General features: G+C 42.5%; 1 protein-coding gene across 5 annotated transcripts in view; it reads right to left on the bottom strand.

Moving 5' to 3' along the window:
• Positions 1 to 22,297, bottom strand: part of thsd7ba (thrombospondin, type I, domain containing 7Ba) — a 376,466-nt gene that overhangs the window by 210,850 nt on the left and 143,319 nt on the right. For all 5 annotated transcript variants that reach the window (XM_079518802.1, XM_079518803.1, XM_079518801.1 and 2 more), the window contains exons 5-6: positions 18,789 to 19,150; positions 8,605 to 8,802 (exon numbers count right to left, since the gene is read on the bottom strand). In XM_079518802.1, the coding sequence (XP_079374928.1) occupies positions 8,605 to 8,779 (175 nt within the window). In that variant the 5' untranslated portion in view covers positions 8,780 to 8,802; positions 18,789 to 19,150. The remainder of the gene's footprint in view (positions 1 to 8,604; positions 8,803 to 18,788; positions 19,151 to 22,297) is intronic.

Genomic DNA, 22,297 nt, shown 5'->3' with positions numbered 1-22,297 from the left:
ACAAATCCACGAGAACTTTGAGCCGGTTGAATCTTAGACATTAATATTTAAAGGCTTGTGCAAATGATGCGAGTGCCTCGAGTTGGCACTGGCAACTGTCTGCGGTCTCTGCACTGTTTATGCATTTGAAGCAGCAAATGCACCATTTATGCAGAATGAGCCTTTCAGGTGAACAAACCGAAAACACAATAGCAGCATGGTCCCGGATGTCAACCCAGGCACTACATTGTAGAGACTTTATGTTTCCAGTCCTCTCAACCAGCACATTTCTTACTGTGCCGTGAACAACATTACATGTTGTTCAGGGCTCAAAGAAAGAAAGAAAGAAAGAAAGAAAGAAAGAAAGAAAGAAAGAAAGAGAAAGAAAGAAACATATAGCCCTAGTGTATAATGTACAGTATATACAGTCCTGTGTGTTTATTGATTTACTGTACTCTGTTTATAGGACAAGTAGAAAGGTTATCAGCCAACAACAAAGCACACAGAAACAGAAACCATTGCCTAAGAATGCCAATGTGCTCTCTCCATTTAGGAAACAGAGGGCAGAGATGGGGAAGGACAAGGGAGGGCCCTATCTGGGATCAAACCAGGGCCATTGCAAGTATCTGATCGATGCTCAAGTACCATACTGTACGTCCATACCATAATAGCAGTACTTTTGATTGTACCACTATTTTGCCAATAACTGTCTTTTAGCTGCAGCAAAGCAAGCCCAAATAAATGTGCCAAACTGTACATTGTAGCGGACGTAGAACACGCACATCAACAGGTTGGGTGCTGGGCTAAAGAAACTTCAGTAGGATATGGATGGAGCCCGCACACCATGGGTATAAGAAAGACGTTCTTTATTGGAAAAATCTGACAACGTTTCGATCTATCCGATCTTGACCTGATGAAGATCGGATAGATCGAAACGTTGTCAGATTTTTCCAATAAAGAACGTCTTTCTTATACCCATGGTGTGCGGGCTCCATCCATATCCAAACTGTACATTGTAAACACAAGAAAAGTGGCTTTAAACAAGCCTGCCAGGCATTTAAGGGAACATGAATTATGTTTTAAATGCTATCTATCGTATCAACACTATTACACAGTCATTAGAGCCCTGCAATTGTTATTCCCCGGTTCCGTGCACATTCACACAATTTTCCTTGAATTCAAATTGTACACGCTGACACACTTACACAATAAAGCTATTAACCACTTAAGCCCTATGTTATAGTTCTTTGAATGGCGATATTGCAATGCGAAAACAGTCAATCTATGAGCTCACAACACGTTGCAAGTTTATAATGGCATGCCTTAAATTAGGTTAAATTGGTTATGGTGGTGGCATGCATGAAATATCATAGCCTCGGTAGCCAGGCTTTTATTTTCGTTTGCATTTGGCTCAAAAAAGTTCCTGGTCTAGGAGTGGGCGCGAACTACAGTGCAGAGGGGCGTCGCTCGAAATAATGGTGACGTCAGTTTTCTCTGGAGGGGGCCAGGTGCGGGTGATCGGTTCTTTTGTTGGGAGAAACCAAACTCGCATGTCCAATTATTGTGTTTTTGCCGTCATGAGCAGTGTAAGAGAGCCTGGAAGACCGAAGGCCTTCACCGTGATGGATTGTCAATCACCATACCACTAGACCCTCCATTTTCTTAATCATGAAAACGTTCATTCTCTTGTCATTACTCAAGTGTTTATCTTTGGAGGACATTACTCAGTAGAGAAGAGACCCAGGGGGGCTTTATTGCACAAGCTTATAACATAATGGGCTGGAGCTCAGGGGGCCCTGAATTATCATGGAAGACAGCAAGAAAGCAACTGAAAGAAAGCAACAGAAAGAAAAAGTATCCACAAATACAAATACACAAGTAAAAAAAGAAGAAGAAATAAATAGTCAGGCAGTCTACACATATTTCACATGGGCACTAACATTGGCATTGATGTTAGTTAAAGGCTCACCAATTTTTAACCTGAATCTGGTTGTTCTATTGGGAGTGTGAGTCGTGGGACAATATATAGTTGTGTGTGCGGCGTGCGCACTCGTACGCTTGTGTGTCTGTGTGTGTGCGTGCGTGCGTGCGTGCGTGCGTGCGTGTGTGCGTGCGTGCGTGCGCGTGTGCGTGCGTGGGTGCGCACGCCCCTTGGGCCCAAGGGCTTGGACGCCATAAGCCTTTGTGTTAATCTGACTTGGGCGCCGAGACACATCTCATTAATGAAAACCTTCATTGATTTCTCATTCTCTTGAAAATCATTGCCCTTCAGCTGATTCTTAACAGCTGAAAGTTCCCACATAATTTATATGAACTGCAAGGGGGCTTAATCAGCCGCCGTCCTCCAGAGGAGCCTAACGGCACTTTTAGACTAAAGAAACAACCTACTTTTACCTGCTTTTAATTTACCAATGAAAGAGCATGACAAAACCTAACATGATTAAAAAACAAGCATATACAAGAAAGAAAAATAACAACATAAATAAAGAAAATGACTAACTAAATATAAGGCACATCTCAACCACATTAACCAATTAAACCCTATATACCCTATACAGTATACCCCCTCTTTTTCCCTTCCCTACACCATATCTCTTTGCCAAAAATAGCTGCTATTTTGAGCAAAATGTTCACCTGTTCTCGTCGAATGTTCGCCTACTATGACAGCCAGCATAGGGGGACACTATAGAGCGTCGCAGTCCCGCCCCCTACCATGGACCAGGAAATGAATCCCAATGCATTTTTCCCATAGACATTTCAAAAAGTATTTATTTAAAGACGGTTACGCCGCGGACAAAGCCAACTCGAGTCGTGACAACTCATGACAACTCATGACAACACAAACAATATTTTGGACCAAACAAATAATTACAAAGAAGAAAAACAACAAAAAAAGTGTTGTAACCTGCCATTTTTTTCTTCTTTCTAATTATTTGTTCGGCCCAAAAAATTGTGTTTGTTGTCATGATTTGTCACGACTCGAGTTGGCTTTGTCCGCGGCGTAAACGTCTTTAAATAAATACTTTCTGAAATGTCTATGAGGAAAATGAACGGAGAATCATTTCCTGGTCCATGGCAAGGACAGTCTAAGAAGGACGAGACGCGAAGACCGTACGGGCGACGCCATGTTGCTTATGGTGCTCCATGGAAGGAAAGAAACATGCGCAATGGGCTATATGCAGCCAACACTTCCGCGTTCAGCTTCCTTGGTCTCAACTGCGCATGTTTCTTTCCTTCCAAAGCAACATGGCGTCGCCCGTACGGTCTTCGCGACTCGTCCTTCTTAGACTGTCCTTGGTCCATGGTAGGGGGCGGGACTGCGACGCTCTATAGGGCTTCATGCCGTTAATGAACCAATGGAGGGACATAACAAAATGCAGCACAATTTAAAAACAAGCATGTATGAGAAACTATAACTAAATATAAGGCCCCTCTGTCAGCAACAGTGGCCTCTGGAGGCCACGCAGAGTGGATTGGAGACGGGGGAGTCACAGATTTGCCTTTGGAATATAACGTGTTGCTCGTTTGTAATAAAGATACTTTGCACACTGGAGGTGTGCACGCTTCTCAAGGGGGGAAAAGTAATAAGACTTCTTTTGTGCTGATTTAGTGCAGCCTCACGGTGTAGTCTGAAACAGCTTTGTGTTGGACATATTTCACTTGGAAGTTAATCGATAAAAGTGCTGTTTTGGAAAAAGAAGGGGAGGGCGCTTAGATGTGCGGCACACTGCTCCATCTGGGATGAATTCCTCACTTGATCCCGAAGCATAAAAGCTGCATTTTTTTTTATATCAGGCCATAACCACACACAAATAACTTTTAGAAGATGAGCCACAGCGTTTTTAAAGGCCTTCTGGAAAACACTTATTTCGAGAGATGACAAAATGTGCGTGTGCACACACACACACACACACAGAAATGCGGATATACAGTATGCTCACAGCATTAAAAATAAATCAAACTGAAGTGCTGTTTCTGAAGCTAACAGGACTTTACACATGTATTTGAAATTTGAAATTCAAAAACCCAATTTAAGAGGTGTTTCAATGGCACTACATTTGGGCTAAACCCATCCAGTGTTTTGAACATAGGGCCTACACAATGCAACATAAATACGCTTTGTTTGTTGTCAATGTTGTGTTGTCATTGTTTTCATTGTTTTCCAATTTGATGCTTTGTAATAGAGCTTTTTGGCGATTTGTTAATACAAACCTGAAATGAATATTATTGTGCAAAAGAAAATTGTATAAACTCACTATTTCTACTGGTCTACGTCATCCGCAATTTGCTCGGCTCAAGTATAATCTGGACCCACATGCGAGCAAGCACAGTAATGAAATTACTTGGAAAAACCAAACACGTATACAGGGAGAAACAAATCGTGGAACAGAGGATCAATCAGAAGCCCTGCTGTTGTGAGGATAATTGCACAGGGAACACGCTAACATGAGATACACCCCAAAGGGCTGGATTTTATTGTAATTTGATATCTAGAACTACACAGAAGAATTGATTTTAATACTGGACTTGTGAGATTGTTTGACTACTACTGTGTGTAAGATCCACTGTAGTAAAAGAAAAATCCCCATGAGCTTACAACAGAGCATGTTAACTCCGATTACCATCTCAAGGACAATGCTGATACTATGGGAATTGATTTTCTTATAGGACTTGTTTTGAGTTTGTTTGACTGTACTTTGTCTGCTGTAGCAAAGCAATAACCCCCATGGGCTTATCACAATACAGTTATAAATGCCGATTTCCATCTCATGTCCAAGATATCGCGTCGGGTGGAAACTTGTATGTCCAAAATGGCTACTTTCCAGGAAATAGCATGTGTTCCAAATGTATCCAATGTAATTATTTCATGAAGAAGAGAAAATAATATGAAATATATACAGTATATAAAACATAAAAAGCTAAAATATGGAGATACAAGGTTTCCGCGCCGGCGACAGCTAACGGACAGTAATACCACAAGACACTGTATGAAGCTACCACTTGAAAGATCCTCTGTTGCTTCGATTGGATAAGAATGGAGCGATCTAGAGCTGATTAAACGCGGTTGTTTATACAAATGTCTCTGAACAGTTTGAGAATCCATATAATCTCAATATATCAGCACCACTGCCTTAAACATGTAGTGCTGTTGTTAGTAGGAATAAACACAGATGCAGAAGTGGACTAAGAAAGAGCAGGGGCCAAACTGAGTTCTAACTTTCTACACAAAAAAGGAGGAGGCAAAAACACAGAATGGCCAGCTTGCTATAGACATAACAGCCTATTCACAATTGTTATTGAAGTCTAATGCCTCTCAATACATACTATATTAATAGTACTAGACTCTAGGCAATTTTAACATTACCCCAAACACTGTTCTGGAGTCTACCATGACAATAGTAGTCACTCAACATTCGCACGCACGCACGCACGCACGCACGCACGCACGCACGCACGCACTAGGTCGACTAATGCATTATGGTGTAAGAGAAATCGATATTTATGTATTTATTTAAGTACACAGATTTAGTCTTTGTGGTTTTGTATCATTCTTGTTCCACTAGACCACCTAGTCTACTTTTCCTCGGACAGGGTCGATATTAACTATATTGACTTAGGAATCTTATCTAGACCCACTATTTATTCACTGCATGCATAAAATGGGTATATTTGGTGGAGTCTACCTTTTGAATGGACATTAATACCACTGTTCACTGTCGTCACATGCTGGGTAGCATGATTCATGGAGCTCTGAGACCATTACAAACTGTGGACTCACCACTGTGTACAGAAACATCTTATTCTCCATATATATTTAACTTGTAAATATATACAAATATATATATTTTTGTAAATGAATGCCCTACTTGATCACACTACAGCGTCACACAAAAGTGTTGAGCTTGTCGATCTGTGACTTTTGCTCATTTTGAATTTGAATCCTGAAAAGTAACAGTTTTGGGTTTCCACCCGGCAGAGGCGATATTCAAATTTGAATTGTACTGCTTTATGTACACAGCACCTCTACCATCGGTGTGTTTATATTTACAAATACATTTTTGGCCCAATTCCTACTTACACTTAAACTTGAATTATGGAAAATGCAATTTCCACTCTCAGGCCATTTGGCCTGATTTGTTGTTCCCAAAGAAAGACTGGACAGAAATGGGGAGAGAAAGCTTTCAGGTTTTCTGCACCTGCAGCATGGAACACTACACAGATGGAATGTAATCTTCAGAACATCAGTTGCCCTGAACGATTTAATACTGTGAAATGGATTCAAATCTCGTCAATCCAGGTTGTCTGTGTGTGAATGATCAATCTGAACATTTTAGTAAATTAAGTTACTCAAGCCTACAGTTGGGTGCCACCGATATTGTCCCTTATCATTTGACCCATTTAGGCCTGACCTCAACATTTTAAAAAATCCTTCTAAATCCTCCAGTTTTCTGAAATAAATATTTTCACGATTTTTCAAAAATAGCAGACCTACAAGCTGAGCTGAGCTTGTAGATCTGCTATTTTTCAATAGCTAAATTATAACAATGTTTAAAACACCAAAAGGGGTTCCCGCCCAAAATGGGTTAACTGTCCTTTTGCGCAGATCACGCAAACCTCAGCAAAAAGAAAAGGACAATATCGATGGCCTCCAACTGTAGGTTATTTTATCTCTGTATAAAAGACGAAACAAACAAATACTAGTCGACTATATGTGAACTCATCCCTTCAGTTTTCCGTAACCATCTTTAATGACTGCTACAGTAGCTTCCTGTGGGGCAGGCGAAGCCATGCCGAGGCTGATTACACCTAATTCATCCATAATAATACAACAAATGACTTATTTCCTGCACGTTCCAACTGACTTTACTTAAATTGAAGTTTCTGCTGCTTCGGTTTCTAGATTCAACCTAAATCACTGTGACACCTATTGTTAAAAATAGGGTGATCCTCTGGGACTGAACTGGAATTAGAAGGATATATTCAAAGGTATAAGGTGTGCAAACTGTAAGATTTCCTCTTTTAAAAAACGATCCTCATTTCCAGTCAAGCAACAACTCACATAAGCCGTCTTAAATCGGTAAGGATGTCAAATCCTCACTCCTGGTGTCCGGATTACATTCCTTTTGAACATACGCTCTTTCAAGTGAAATTAATCAATCTCTTTATCACTTGGGCAGTATCATTACCCGACCGCGGAGTGAGAAATGAAAGTGCTAATCGCACAGTGAGCGGGCAGTGGGGGATTTGTGGGGGTGGGGAAAGGCAAAGTTTATATTTTTTTCCCCAGAAAGCTGCTTCAGAAAAAAAGAATTCACTTGTGTTGCAGTATACTGACAAACAGACAAACACGTTTGAGTGCAAGAAGATATTACACATATAGCTGAAAAAACTGTTAGGGATGAAAGCAAATTTTCTTTGAAAAGCTGTTTTTTCTTGGACTCAACGCAGTCACAAGGCAGAGTGAGCGTGAGCCACACCCCCAGAGCGGTACCGTCTCACTGAGCCGCAGACGCGTGGTGCCATAAATCCCCAGGAGTGCATACCTGGACATCATTATTTACTCCAAAGCAAAGTCATATTAACTGTGTGTCACATTACCGAACCATACACATCATTATGATTACAATCTGAGCAGGGGATGTCAGCCACGGGGCCGGCCGCGGAGATGGATGGTCATGCGGGAAGCATATATTAGTATGCTAACCACCGCTGGAATACTGGTGTGCTCTCTTGATCACCCCTGTGCTCAAATACGGAGCATGTATGCAGTCCATGCATCCCACTGTGGGTTGGAGAGTAACCTAAAACAGGATGATTCTTTTCAGTGGTGAATTGTTGGCTCTGTGGCTGAACCTGGTTGTACCCTCATGTGTACCCTCCAATAATAGGTCAGTAGTAATGAGGCTCGGAGTGTGTGCTTATAGCTCACACACAACACGTACAATATACAGTATACGTGCATTTAGCCCTGGAGTGGTTCTGTTAATTAATCCTCATACAGGGGTTGTTAGGATAATGAGATAAAAATTATTCCAATCATAACCAAGCAGCATCAACATAATTACACATTACACGTACTTGTGTATCACAGTGTGACATAATGACTAAATGCAGTGATTCCTCCTTGTGATCAGTGTGATCAGCTGAGCAGAAAAGTCATCGTGAAGCTACGGTGTTGTAATGACACTCTGTCTGTGTGAGTGTGCATTTGTCACTCGGTCTGCCGTCACTAAACAGTAAAACACATCATCAAATCACAACACAAGGCCATGAAGGTTCATATATTAGATCTCTAACTCAATATCTGACATATAGTGTCATTTATTTGGTGGTAAAAGGCCAAAGGTCAAGGACAGTGAGGTCAACTGGCAATGAGCTATACGTGACTGTTTTGAAAGTGTTAATCACGTTACTGGGTCGAAATGGACATGGGACAAGTTACAGGTTAAGTATCTTGCTCATGGACACCTCGACACATGTAAAATAGCCGGGAGCCCGGGAATCAAACCTGTTACCTCCTGTTTTCCAGGCGGCTTCTTTCTATCCATTCAGCTATGGCCGCCCTTGAGTGCGGACCAGTGAGCAACAGATGGGAGCAGCTGAAGTAAATGAGCTATATCTTACCCGTCTTCCATGAGAAATGCTGGTCCCTGGGAAACTCGATGTCTGACCGGACTTGGATGGAGCCGAGAGACAAGAGGAAGAGGAGGAGGAGGAGGAGGAGAGGGTGGTGGTTCCCAGCTCGCCGTGTCCAGCCAATGACCCCAAAGTCATCTTTTAGAATCATAGTCCAGCCCATTGACTTTGTGTCCTCTCTTACTCCTGTGAGACACAGATCAATATCAGTCAACACGGCTCGCTCATTACCGCTGCAGACAAAGATGGAAACACCTGCAGGTTGACATGACATATTCTACTCTGGCAGGGCCGCAGAGGGAATGCTCTAAAAGATGTCAACTAGGGCTGCAACTATATCGATTGTGTTCTTAGCCTATATTCTATCAATTACATTTTCGATTGATCAAATGTGCTATGTTTTCTTTGCCGCACGCACGCGCGCATGCACACGCACACCTTTTTCTTTTCTTTTTTGGCTTTCACCTTTATTTTTTATATTTTTTATGGAGGGACAGACAGTAGGCTGAAAGGAAATGGGGAGAGAGATGGGGGGAAGACATCGGGATCGGGAGTCGAACCCGCGACACACTGCCAGACTGGATTACCAGCCAAGGTGCCTGGACCACTGAGCCATGGCCCAGGCCACACACACACACACATTTATATACATTTAACATTTATACCTATAATTTGTATATATACAGTATACTACTGTATACTAAACAAGTCAGGAACTATGTACTGTAAATTTTGTAAATGAATAGATAGATGGCTCTGTAAGAGTTAGTTTTGCCTACAACACAATACCTTGCTAAAAATCTAAACATGCAAAGTGTAGAAAAACGTAGTCCCGCCACTAACGTCATCATCAATATGTCAGAGATCCACATGGGAGCTACGCCATTATTAGACCTCATGTGTTACTTTTACCCTGAGAAAGTTGTTACACACACCAATCCCCATACATGTACTGTAGATCTAAAATAATTTGTAAAGTACGAAGAGATAGCGAGAGATTTTTGAAAATCCTAAATCCCCATGCCCCCACAGGGTAGAACTGGAAACATGTAATAAGGGAGGGGGAGACTCTAAGCTTGGAATAATAGAGGGTATTAGCACCTTTTTATTCCAACTCATTTATCCCTATCTCCTGCCACTGTGATTCATGTCCTAGGAGTGTTAGGGATTAGTCCCGGATTCACAAGGACTCTAATTGTGCTGCATCGACAGCAAAATTAATGAATGTGGCATTAGATCCGGAACACATGATGCTTTCCAGGGCATATCTTATGGGAGCTGATGGCTTTGGCGATTCTGTTCCTGCCAAAACCAAAAGAGATAAATCCGCAAAAACACACATTTCTGCTGCAGTGACAGTTATTTAGAGAGGGCTTGCCATTTGCTTAACATCCCATATAAGTTGCCTCACAGTAACAATCCTTAAGCTGTGTTTATGCTAGCACCGACAAAGGTACAGAATGGCCAAGCTTGGCAAGCTACTTTGCAAAGTACTTTGCAGCTGTTTTGCTCAAGCCACACTGTGTAAATGAAACGGCTAGAGTTGCCAATTATTTGGACCCCCGTTTTTTCCTCTCCAAGTTTAGTCTTTATGCCAATTAATTTCTGGCACTGCTGTTGTACCCTACTGGCCACTACTCACTTGCCAACGAGGATGCCCCTCCGGGAGAATATAGAGCCTCCGTCTTACTCCTCCCTCGGTCAACATTGACTGGTGGCGCCCCAGCCCATAAGAGTATGTCGTACAGTGACAACGAAAACCCCCTCCCCTGAACATGGCCAACTGTGTTCGTACTGACGCTCAGTTAAACACATGAACTGCGGCGGATTTTTGGAAGTATTTTTGGCGATACCTCTGGTGACGTCACGGTCGTTACACCGAGGCCTGGTGCCCGGCGATATTTTGGAAAGTAACAACAAGTAATCAGAAGTAATGATTACTCTGATGTTTAGAGAAGTTGACAAAAACATGTTCAAAACATACAGTACCAGTGAAAGATGATATAAAAAATGTACTTTTGTTTCATTGAAAAAAGTTTCACAGTATGACTTTAAGCTGCATTTAGGCATGCATTTAATAATATACATTATTATAAATTAATACCACGACGCAAATGGAGGCAGATAGGTGCTTGCAGCAAAGGCATTTAGGCCTACGTGAAACTTTAATTGGCTGAGTCTCTGCCAACATGCTGATCAGCGAGTTACAGTGGTAATAGGGACAGTGGTCTGTCCGTCATGTTTGTGAACAAGCGTGAGTGTAGGTGAGCTGGCTTTAAACTATGATATGACTGGCCGACTTTCAAACACGCTGATGCCATTCATTCAAATAGGCTAATGTGGTCTTCTATTTTTTATATAGGGCTAATTCCCCCCCCCCCCCCACACACACACACACACACCAACAGTCAGACTGACTCAAAGGAGCTCCATAACGAAACAATTTAAATAGGCCTATACTGCAGACATTACTAAACTAAACAACGTTGGATTCGTACAGTGCAGAATGCAGATAAGTGTATGTTCTTATTATAATTGTGAGTTTGTTTTTTAACATGCAGCGCGAGTCTGCGAGAGCCGATCTACAAGCTCACAACGCGTTGTACTGCGAATAGAAGGCTGCCGAGTGAGCAGCCCCAATCGCGCATGCTAGAAATATCCTAATAAATAAATAAAAAGGTGTCGGGCTCGGGGGCAGTTTCTGTATGGGACTCTAGGCTAACTTGCCTCTAGAATGCATGCATATAGGCATACAAGTGATACTTGGCTTTTATATAGGCTATCATTTTTTTATGTGCTGACCAATGTTGGGGACACATGCCTACATATTTTATCTGAGGTTTGGGGACTTTTAATTGATTCAGCATGAAGACTAAAGCCTTCTTAATAAATCTACGCAAGCCGTACACGACCATGAGAGCTGGCGCAGCTTTTAGCGGAATTTCCGACCAACCAACGTCAGTGTCAAGTTCAAGTTCATGAATTCCCACGTAATGTGGGAATCCACGTAAATGCCTGTCCGCTCACGCTCCGCTCACGTAACGTCACTTTATGAGCGTAAACGCCGTTGTGAATGAGGACCAATGTGTATTTAATGTGTATTCAACTTATATTTTATTTGTTTTACTAGGACTCATCTTTGATTTGAATGCATTCACTTATTTACTAACAGCTGCCTTAGTTTTTGTTATTACTTGGTGGCGGTGGCCAGAGGATTTGGACAGACATCCTCCATAGTTTGGCGCCTATACAGTCACATGCCAATTAAGACCCCTCTGCTTTGCTGATCGCCCGGTAAACCTCTCAGGCCTGGCGGCTGGCTCTGGAACACATACCTGACTGCACACAATTTACATCCTTCCTCCAGCTGCTCTCATTTGCCTATTCAACAAGCAGAACTCTCTTCTGTGCACTGCTGACAAAGCAGGTCACACGGTTACATTGGCTGATCGGAAAGTGTACACATAAACGTACTCTGGAAATGCAAAACACATGCATCATCTGAGAATGTTTATGTTAAAGATCAATCGATCAATTGTGTTCCGGCTTGTAGTAGCATAAGTTCCTTCATTGGTATGACAATGAAAACACGTTTTTTCCTTTTTTTAAGGAAAAAATCACACCCGTGTGAACTGAGTGGTGCAAGGTCTTATATAGTCTGATCAGCTATGTCAGTGACGTCACACACTAACCATAGCAACCATGCTCGTTTTTTGGTACGAACACGTGTACACGGGTACAAAGCCAGTTGTTGGAGTGGTTTGCACCACTCAAAAATACATACCATGGGGCAGTGATGGAACAGAGACGACCGACCACTACCGGAGTAGAGCAACTATGGCCATCAGATCCCGAGACTTCTCCCTCGCCCCGAGTCTCGCCCTAACCTTGGGTTCCTCATCCCATTCCACATTCACCTCATTTCGTTTCAATAAATTGTCAAAATTTAGTAGAGGTGTGGTCTCTTACTTGTGAATGTTATATCATCTCTGTCGGGTGGAAACCACATAGGTCGAAAACTGTTACTTTTCAGCTGTAGTATGATCAATCAGGGATTAATTTATGAAAAAACAAAAGTTAAAGATGGAGATAAGAGGTTTCTGCCCAACAGCGATGATATATAAAAGTTAGGATGCCTCTCGGGCGTCTCCCTATAGGGAGGTCCTCGAGGCACGTCCCACTGGGAGGAGACCCCGGGGCAGACCAAGGCGCAGTTGGAGGAAATACATCGACTTACTGGCCTTGGAACGTCTCGGGATCCCCCAGGAGGAAGTCACTAATGTTGCTCTGGTGCACTCTGGTGGAACTGTTGCCCCCGCAACCCGACTACGGATAAGCGGTTGAAGTTGGATGGATGGATGGATGGATGGATGGATGGATGGATGATGATTTAGAACACTGGTTTAGATCAGTGGTGCTCAAAAATTGAGAACAAATGACCAGTTTCACAAACTGGTCATTTGCTGGAACAATACAGTCATCAAACCTATAGAACAAGTTTTCAAGAGAGCCATTAAGGTATTTGATAAAAAATATATATATATCAAACTCATACCGTCATTGCACCATTTTGGAAAAATATAATCTTTTGAACTTTGAAGATTTCTTTGAAGATTTTCTTTCAAAAGTGCCTGTTTTATCTATAAATGTCTAAATGATTGGGCTCCTCTCAAGGAGGAGTTTATACACAGGGAGAGAGACATGGCAGACTATGGCAGAAAGTCTACCTTCAGTCAAAATGTTCTTTCCACCAAAGGTTGACAATACTGGAAATGAGCACTGAGGGAGATATCCACTTTCACAGCTTTTAAAGGACAATTGAAACAGTGGTTAAAAAACAACCAGTCTTGTGCTCACGCATGACTCTCAGTCCATAATAGAGTGGGCCTACCCTAGCAATAGTTAATCTCTCTTATTTTCTCTTTTACTGTGTTTGTTTTTGTATGCTGTCCTGTTGTGTCTTGTTGTCAGTTTTGTTTAGTGTTCAATGACTACGGATGGAAAATAGCATCTCTGCAAAATCCGGTGTATTTACGCTACATTTTTATGTAATATTCATTAATATACTCTGTCACGTGCAAATAAACCAATACAGTAAAAGTCAAGTAAAGTAAAAAATAGCAGCTATACAAGCTCACACGATCTTGTACATCTTCAAAAATCTTGAAAGTGTTTGAAAAATGTGGAATCATTCTGCATTTTAAACACAAATCATCTCTTCTGGGGGTCCCTGGCACAGAACATATTCAGATGGGGGTCCACGGCCAAATACATATCAATGTGGGCGTCCATGGCAGGGAAAGGTTTGAGAACTACTGATTTAGAAGGCATTTGTAGAATCGACTTCAGGTCTTAATGGGTTAAATCTTTTCTTTCTTTCTTTTAGTTTTTCTCTTTTTTTCTGTCATTAAGGCCAGTGAGAGCGTGGCTCTGTGGTGGATTTGTCTCTAGGTCAGCAGGGGCAGGTTTTAAAACACCAACGCTCTCCTTGGACAGTGATTCTTCAAACAGCCAGTTGAGATAATCCTACTGGTTAGAGAGCAATCTGTCAAATATGCCCTGCGTGCAAGAGAGGCAGACATAATGCCACTTTTCTCAAGGAGCTATGGCTGCCAGTGTATGCTCAGGCTCAGCTCTGGAAACCTCCAGTGTGCACCTTTCAATGGAACAGGGGTGCCGGAGAGAGGCTATCCTGGAAATCTCATGTTCTCATGTGTCAAATTCTTAAAGCCGCTGTCTAAAAAGATCTGGGTCAATAGAAATCACGAGTGGCTCTCAGGAGTCATGGGGAACCTTGGCAAACAGTTTTGCGGTTCAGAGACGGACACGCATCGCATTATTCTTACACTTCACACAATATGCTGGGATGCAATCTTCCCTCTCCATCTCTTGTGACGTGCTGTTTGGGAGATTCATGTGCTGGCTTCACAAAGGAGTGCAGACCAGCAGCTGCCATCAAGCAACTGATGAGCCCCGGTACGTCGTGTTCTCACAGGTGGTCACAATAATTAATGTTTGATTAGCACTTCTCAAATCAATGGCAAAAGCTAATTTAGTATGCTGGGACTCCATGCAATCATCAGCCTATCTTCTGCCCTTCTTGACAAGGGGGTTCACAGCCAGCTCTGGCTGCAGAGAAAACAAAGGCCTCTAATCCCAATCCGTTTACCGCAGATGTCACCCCTCTTGCCTGTTGGATTTCCATACAATTACACAGAAATTGTGGCCATTCCAGCCAAAATATCTGCCTGCAACCCTTTGCTCATTTTCGTTTTGTGTGCCACATCCAGTAGATTCTGATGAACAAAATGGCGTCCAATTGCCATGCAATAGAATATTTCATGGAAGGCAATATTTTCAATGCTGTCGTATTGTGTTGTGCTAGGGCCCAGCAAAACAAAAAGAAACATTCATCCCCATGTATACAAGCTCATATTCAGGTGTTTTCATTGGCCGGAACGAACGTGACATGAACAGTTGGGGGGAAAAGCACAATTACAGTCTTTGCTTGGCATTTTGTTGCTGTGCTGTACGAAACGACAGCTGGTTCATGTAAACATGTACATACTCTATTGTGCGGGAGCACTGTCTACATCGCAGATTACCATTAATGAACTGTGTACTGCTTATGAATCAAAAATCAAGAAGGGTTTATTTGTCACTCATTCATGAGGTGTAAGCAGCGAAATGTTTGTGTGGCATGTTCTGCCGGACACAATATGCAACTAGAACTGCACCCTGTCGAGTGCCTATACTTACTATCTGCACAAGCAGAGCGTGCAAGTACTGTCGACCGCTACGAACTTTCAAATCTCAGCCTCTCTGTAAAACATTGAAATTAAATACTAAAGTCGGGTTAAACTGGCTGTCAATGGTGACGTAATTACGATATGTTTCAATATTGGTTGGGTATGTATATAAGTTGTAAGTTGAAATTACTATACTGTGGTCGGCTGGCTTTTTTATGTGCGTATGCTTGGTAGGTATATATGTTAATGGTGACGTAATTAAGATATGTTTCAATGTCGGGTTATAACTGGCTGTCGATGGTGACGTAATTAGGATATGTTTCATATGGGTGAATTAAAGGCAATGTCTGTATGTATACATGTATATAATCTGAAACCTATCTTTATTACGTCACCATCAAAAGCCAGTTATAACTCGGAATTGATACATATCTTAACACCCTGAACGCCCAGGGTTATTTAATCCATTAAATCAGAGAGCCCAGCGATTTATAGCAGAGGAGCATATTTAGCGACAGACCAGGCGCTATCCCAGATGTAGCTGAAGTAGCTAGATGTAGCCAAAACACGGCGACGGGACCGCGATGGGCCATCTAACACATAATCTTTGCTTAGAATTGGACGTTATGATTTAGATCAAGAGTTATTCACGTTTTAAGATTTTCGATCTCATCGGCTAAAATGGGGGGGAACATTTCCGATGACGTCCCACTGTAAAATAACATTGAATGTTGCACAACAGACGCTCCCAGCCTGTGGAGCGATGCGATCGGTTTTGATGTCAATAAATCTCTGTCCTTTTATCAATCTCTGTCCAGGAGCCGTACGAGAAGCCATGGTCAAAGCTCCCAGGAGGAAGTCATCACCACCCCAGCTACAACATGTTCATCACGCTTCTGCGACCACGGCCAGGCAAGGTCTACCTAACCGCAGTATCAAAGGCAAGCACACCAGCTTTCTGAACAGCTTCCACCCAGTTACCATCAGAAGAGCTGAATACCGCCTGTCACCAGTCATCTGACCTACAGTACCACAAGGGAACACTTTCCTTTCACATTCCTATTCGTTTGGATTGTTCCTCTATGGGACATGGGAGATCATCAAAAAAAAGTATTTCTCATAGAGTCTATGAGAAATACTTTTTTATGTGGATCTCCCATGTGCATTGTAATGCCTGTGAAGTTTTTGACTTATGCCAGACAGTCTGGCGGTCTGGGGAACAATTGTGGCATGAGGGTATATTTTATATGGCCTCCCTTTTATATTATGTCCTTCCTAAAATGTATTATTTATGGCCCGCCAGTACAGAGTACAGTATAATTTAGTATTTCTTTTTTGTATTATTATTTTGTTTGAGTGTTTTGAAATAAACCTGTAAGGCTTTATACAGGCTATTTTGTACTTATTTATAATTATTTAAATTTTTGTGGAGATTTTCTTACACTTCCATTTGAATAAAGGAAAATTAAAATGCAGTGCATGCATGTGAAAAAAGGCTGAAAAAATGGTTGAATTGTTTTGTTTTGTCCACAACACGGTTACATTTGTCTATATAAACAGAAGGCTATTGCTTTGTGCAAGCAGAGCGTGCAAGTACTGCGATCGGCTGCGTATGCATGTATGTCGTGTACTCCACCGGCCAATAAGGGACCACTGTTCTTGATGACGTATAACTAAAGTACGTCATCGTGTGTGTATGTGTGTGTGTGTGTGTGTGTGTGTGTGTGTGTGTGTGTGTGTGTGTGTGTGTGTGTGTGTGTGTGTGTGTGTGTGTGTGTGTGTGTGTGTGTGTGTGTGTGTGTGTGTGTGTGTGTGTGTGTGTGTGTGTGTGTGTGTGTGTGTGCGTGCGTGCGTGCGTGCGTGTGTGTGTGTGTGTGTGTGTGTGTGCGTGTGTGCGTGCGTGCGTGCGTGCGTGCGTGCGTACATATGTGTATGTACTATATGTATGTACTGTATTTATGTCGGAGTATGTATGTCAGTGTCCTCCAATAGCCAATAAGGCACCACCATTCTTGGTGATGTAACTAAGGTACGTTTCAAGGTTGGTTTAAGGTCAATAACGGGTCTAAAGGACTTAGAATAGCAGAGAGCTCTATGACTCAGAGCAGCAGTCCTACCCAGACAGACAGCAGAGAGCTCTATAGGACTCAGAGCAGAAGTCCTACCCAGACAGACAGCAGAGAGCTCTATAGGACTCAGAGCAGAAGTCCTACCCAGACAGACAGCAGAGAGCTCTAAGACTCAGAGCTGAAGTCCTACCCAGACAGACAGCAGAGAGCTCTAGGACTCAGAGCAGAAGTCCTACCCAGACAGACAGCAGAGAGCTCTAGGACTCAGAGCAGCAGTCCTACCCAGACAGACAGCAGAGAGCTCTAGGACTCAGAGCAGCAGTCCTAGCCAGACAGACAGCAGAGAGCTCTAGGACTCAGAGCAGCAGTCCTAGCCAGACAGACAGCAGAGATCTCTAGGACTCAGAGCAGAAGTCCTACCCAGACAGAGAGCTCTATATGGATTCAGACAGCAGTCCTACCCAGACAGAGAGCTCTATATGGATTCAGACAGCAGTCCTACCCAGACAGAGAGCTCTATATGGATTCAGACAGCAGTCCTACCCAGACAGAGAGCAGAGAGCTCTAGGACTCAGTAGAGAAAATGCACAAGAAGATACAGTAGAAACATTTTTCACGAAAAAAGAAATACAGAACAAACTATAAAATGGGAGAGCACAGCAACACATGATTAAAAAATCACACCCGTGTGAACTGAGTGGTGTAAGGTTTTATATAGCATGATCAGCTGTGGTCTGACGTAATGTCTGACGTAATGAAATAAGGTAAGGTATTATGTAGCCTGATCAGCTCTGATCTGACGTAATGAAATCACACCCGGATGTGATTTCACAACTGGCTTTTTTTGCGCAGAGAAAATGACCACGGTTGCTACGGTCATCCAGTTCACCCGGGTGTGATTTAATTACGTCAGAAATTATTTTGAACATAGCAACCATGCTCATTTTTTTCTGCACACAAAAGCCAGTTGTAGGAGTGGTTTACACCACTCAATTACACCACTCAAAAAGGGGGGGGGGGGGCATATGGTATTTAAATGGCCAGGGAGAACATGTGTGTTTTTAAATGAGATTTAGAAATGTCCATAGAGGGTGTAGCTTTCACAGCTAGTGGCAGGGCGTTCCAAAGTCTGGGTGCAGTGACCGAGAACACCCAGTCGCCTTTTGATTTCAGGTGAGTGGGAGGGATCTTCATTCTTCAGGACCATCTGGTCTGCTCTCTCTCTCTCTCCCTCTCTCCCTCTCTCTCTCTCTCTCTGTCTTTATTTCTTTCCTTGAAAACTAATCTCACCCACTGATTCACACCTGCAAACCTGTGATGTGACAATACAACCGATTCTGATGTTGTACAGTACCTGGATGAGATGACTGCCAGTCATCCCTTTTGGTCGGTTTGGCTGGTGATGGGGAGGGAGATGATGGTTTATTGGTCCTCCTAGTCCTAGAGTAGGCAGCAGGAGAGTGCAGGGCTAAGAGGAGGCCTCCCAGGATGTTATGTCTGACAGGGACAGTAAATCAACGGCGCGGGGCATTCCTCATGTAGCATCATGCGGCAGCTTAATCCACTGTGAATCAATGTGGCGAGGGGTCTCTGGGAAAGTGTGTCACATCTCCACCATCTCTCAGAGCTGATAACCCCCCCGGCACCGACTCAGTCAAGCACCCACCCACTGACGTCGCCCGCTGGGCCTGGCACGGCAGTAAGCAAGGCTGTAGGCTGAGAGAGAGAGAGAGAGAGAGAGAGAGAGAGAGAGAGAGAGAGAGGGCGAACAACGATTAATAATAATGACATTAATAAAAAACACATTGACAATAACATTTTATACCACACCGGAGTAAGAATCCCACACTTCCACAGCTCAATGACATTCTCTGTGTGGGAGGTTCATATTTCTTTTGTTGAATATATTGCGCTGTTGCATCAGCATCGTGGAGGAAAAGGTAGGAATAAGAGACAAAGTGGAATGAATGACAGAGTTTAGATGCAGGGAAGCTTCACGAGGATGCATGGCCCCACAGTCAGCGCACTTTCATTTAATATATCAGCATACATTGGTCCAGAGATATGACTTCACTGTGATTTATAGTCTGCTTGGTGTCTCCTCAGTCCTCTCTCATTTCTTCAGCAATTCACCATCGCTGAAAAAGATATCCGACAAACTAAAAAGATTACACTTCATTTGTCGCAGAGAGAAGGGAGGGGCATTGCATTGGTAGCTGGGGGTCGTTGATAAACATTTCACATTATTAAGAAAAAGAAAACTCGCAAAAGGACTATGGTGGCGATATGTCACCGCCTCCCCTGTCCCGCTCTGACAGTGACATCAAAAACAAGAGCACCGTCAACGTGCCTGTACACAGCTCCCCCCACTTCTGCTCGCCAACGACATTCAATGATTACCTGTCAACGTCGCAGCCAAGCCTCTTCTGAGGGAGCTCATCCCAGAGAATCCCTGATTCTATTAACACCACCTGCCCTTAAAGCACCCCCACACACCACACACACTCAGCTCTGAGCTCCACCATTCTATTGACTTTCCCAGCCATGGGCCCGTCAACCCCAGACCCCTTTGACCCATGCCTTATTTCTCAACGCTTTTAAGTGCTTTGCCTGCCCCTTCCATTGTGGCCTCAAGTGGGCTTGTCTTTGCACTCCCCTCCCCTCCACCCCACCCTACCCCACCCTAGCGGCCGGTCAAATGAGCTAAATGAAAGCCAACAATTACGGATGGAAAGAGGAGGTTCCTGGTGAATAGAAGCCAGATCGATTTCCGACAAACAGGCATCAGGTGAGGAGAAATAATTGATTGAAATGTTTTATTTAATCCATACTTTCGACTTTTCCTGATGTTAGCCAGTGAGATGATTTATCTTAGCGTTGTGTTTTTCTACACTTGTATCTGTACACCCTGGACTCATTTGGATAGATTTTCTATCCAAGACTAAAGAAACTAGTGTGGTTATCTCAATAACTCCACCAACACAGACAAAGACTACTAACCAGAGGTCATTGTTTTTGAATAACCACTTAAATATTATTCTCCCAGGGTACTCTGTACTTTCTCTTTTTCCCTCTACTCATAACGCGTCTTAGTGTTATGAGCCTGCAGATCTGCTACATTAACCCTTTGACGCAGGAATTATGATAACCGGAGTTACAAAATGTTTTACTATGTGGTTTTTATGGTAAATGGTAAATGGTGCATTTATATAGCGCCTTTATCCAAGGCGCTTTACAAAGATTGTGCATTACATTCACCCATTCACACACACATTCATACACCGATTGCGTCGGAAGCCATGCAAGGTACCAACCTTTATGTGTCTTTAGACATAAAAATCACCCCTGTGTGAAGTGAGGGGCGCTCTTATCATCTTACATCATCATGACGTAACATGTCGATTTGCTCAGACACATATGACTGGATATGGACACATATGGACTGCAATCTTTGTGTAGGACAAAAGTACAGATTTGCTCAGACACATGACGTAAATTCTACATTCATTGTTAATGTGAATTTAATGTTTGTGTAAGACGACCATCTTCTACACTAATAGCTGATAAAATAACTGAACTTTTTAAAGGGGGTTCCTGACCTGTCCACTCAGAAGGACACCATGCGTTCGCATTTTTAATTGAAAACCAATGAATAAAATATTAAAATGATAGAAAAATTATACAAATCCAATTATATAAAATAAAACATATTTGCAATGCTGTAAAACTACAATTGTCACATTTTTAACATACACCTACCAATACTAGTTCACCCTGCAGCAACAGCATCACATCCCAGATACCAGGTTACAGCAATGACAATACTGTAGTAGGCCTATTATGTAATAGCAAGTGCTATTTCTTTCTCTGGACACATGCCATTTTAGCAAGAAATAATATGCCAAAAATGATTGGATAGGCTACATCTTGTGGGAGGCATACTATGGTCCGACGGAGCATTGGTTCGACATGCGTCCGCACCTCGGACTAGCGCCTGCTCCCGTGCTTGCGGTTATGGTTAGGTTAGGGTTTGAGGTGGGTTGTCGTGTTTCGGACCAATGACTATAGTCGGACCAAACACATGCACTCACATCTTGTATGTTCCAACTGAAATGACTGCTTATAGCCTACTCTACTGCAACAGTAACAATGAGTACCACAGCCGAAAAACAGCCTAAGTCCAAATTTCATTCTGACCCCTCCACGAAAAGGCCTCGTTGTCCTGAACCCTTATCTATCATTTATACATATGGATCAATAGTGTGGACTTAGACTGTTTTTCGTCTGTGGCATTCAGTTGTTATTACAACTTATTCCAAATAGCACCATGGGGATTGTTTTTGTTTGTGTGGGATGGGGGATGGCTGGTTGAAGTAGTCTGACCTGGCCTGAGTCACACTAAACTGTGGGTCCAATTAGTTTGACTCAGGTCAGGTGAGGCTACTTCGATCAACAATCACCTATAATACAGTTTTTGGTCAAGTCTGACCCACACAGAGACTTGGTGTATTTATAGTTAGACTTTTGCTAATTATGACATGCCCAGAATAGAGATATTACGGTTCATGTGGTTAAAATCTATTAGGGCATGTATGGCAATTGGCAAATACAGATTTATTTTTTGTTTGTTTTTTTTGTCTTAAAGATGAGTTTAATAGTAGAAAATGATACGGTATTGTTTTTTGCTGGCAGCACCCATTTTGTGAGTGTTTTTTTTAGTGTATCTACTTAATTTTTTTAACAAGGTCATTTTGTAAGTGAACAAAAAATGCAACAAATACCTCATAATATCGTACCGCAAACTCCAAACAAAAAGACAAAAAAAGAAAAAGGCTTCATCAGGTCGGATGAGGATGCTGGCAG

The sequence above is a fragment of the Electrona antarctica genome, assembly GCF_951216825.1.
Source record: "Electrona antarctica genome assembly, chromosome: 13".
Lineage (NCBI taxonomy): Eukaryota > Metazoa > Chordata > Actinopteri > Myctophiformes > Myctophidae > Electrona > Electrona antarctica.
The sequence above is the reverse complement of the archived record's forward strand: the minus strand, read 5'-3'. Positions and strand labels throughout refer to the sequence as shown.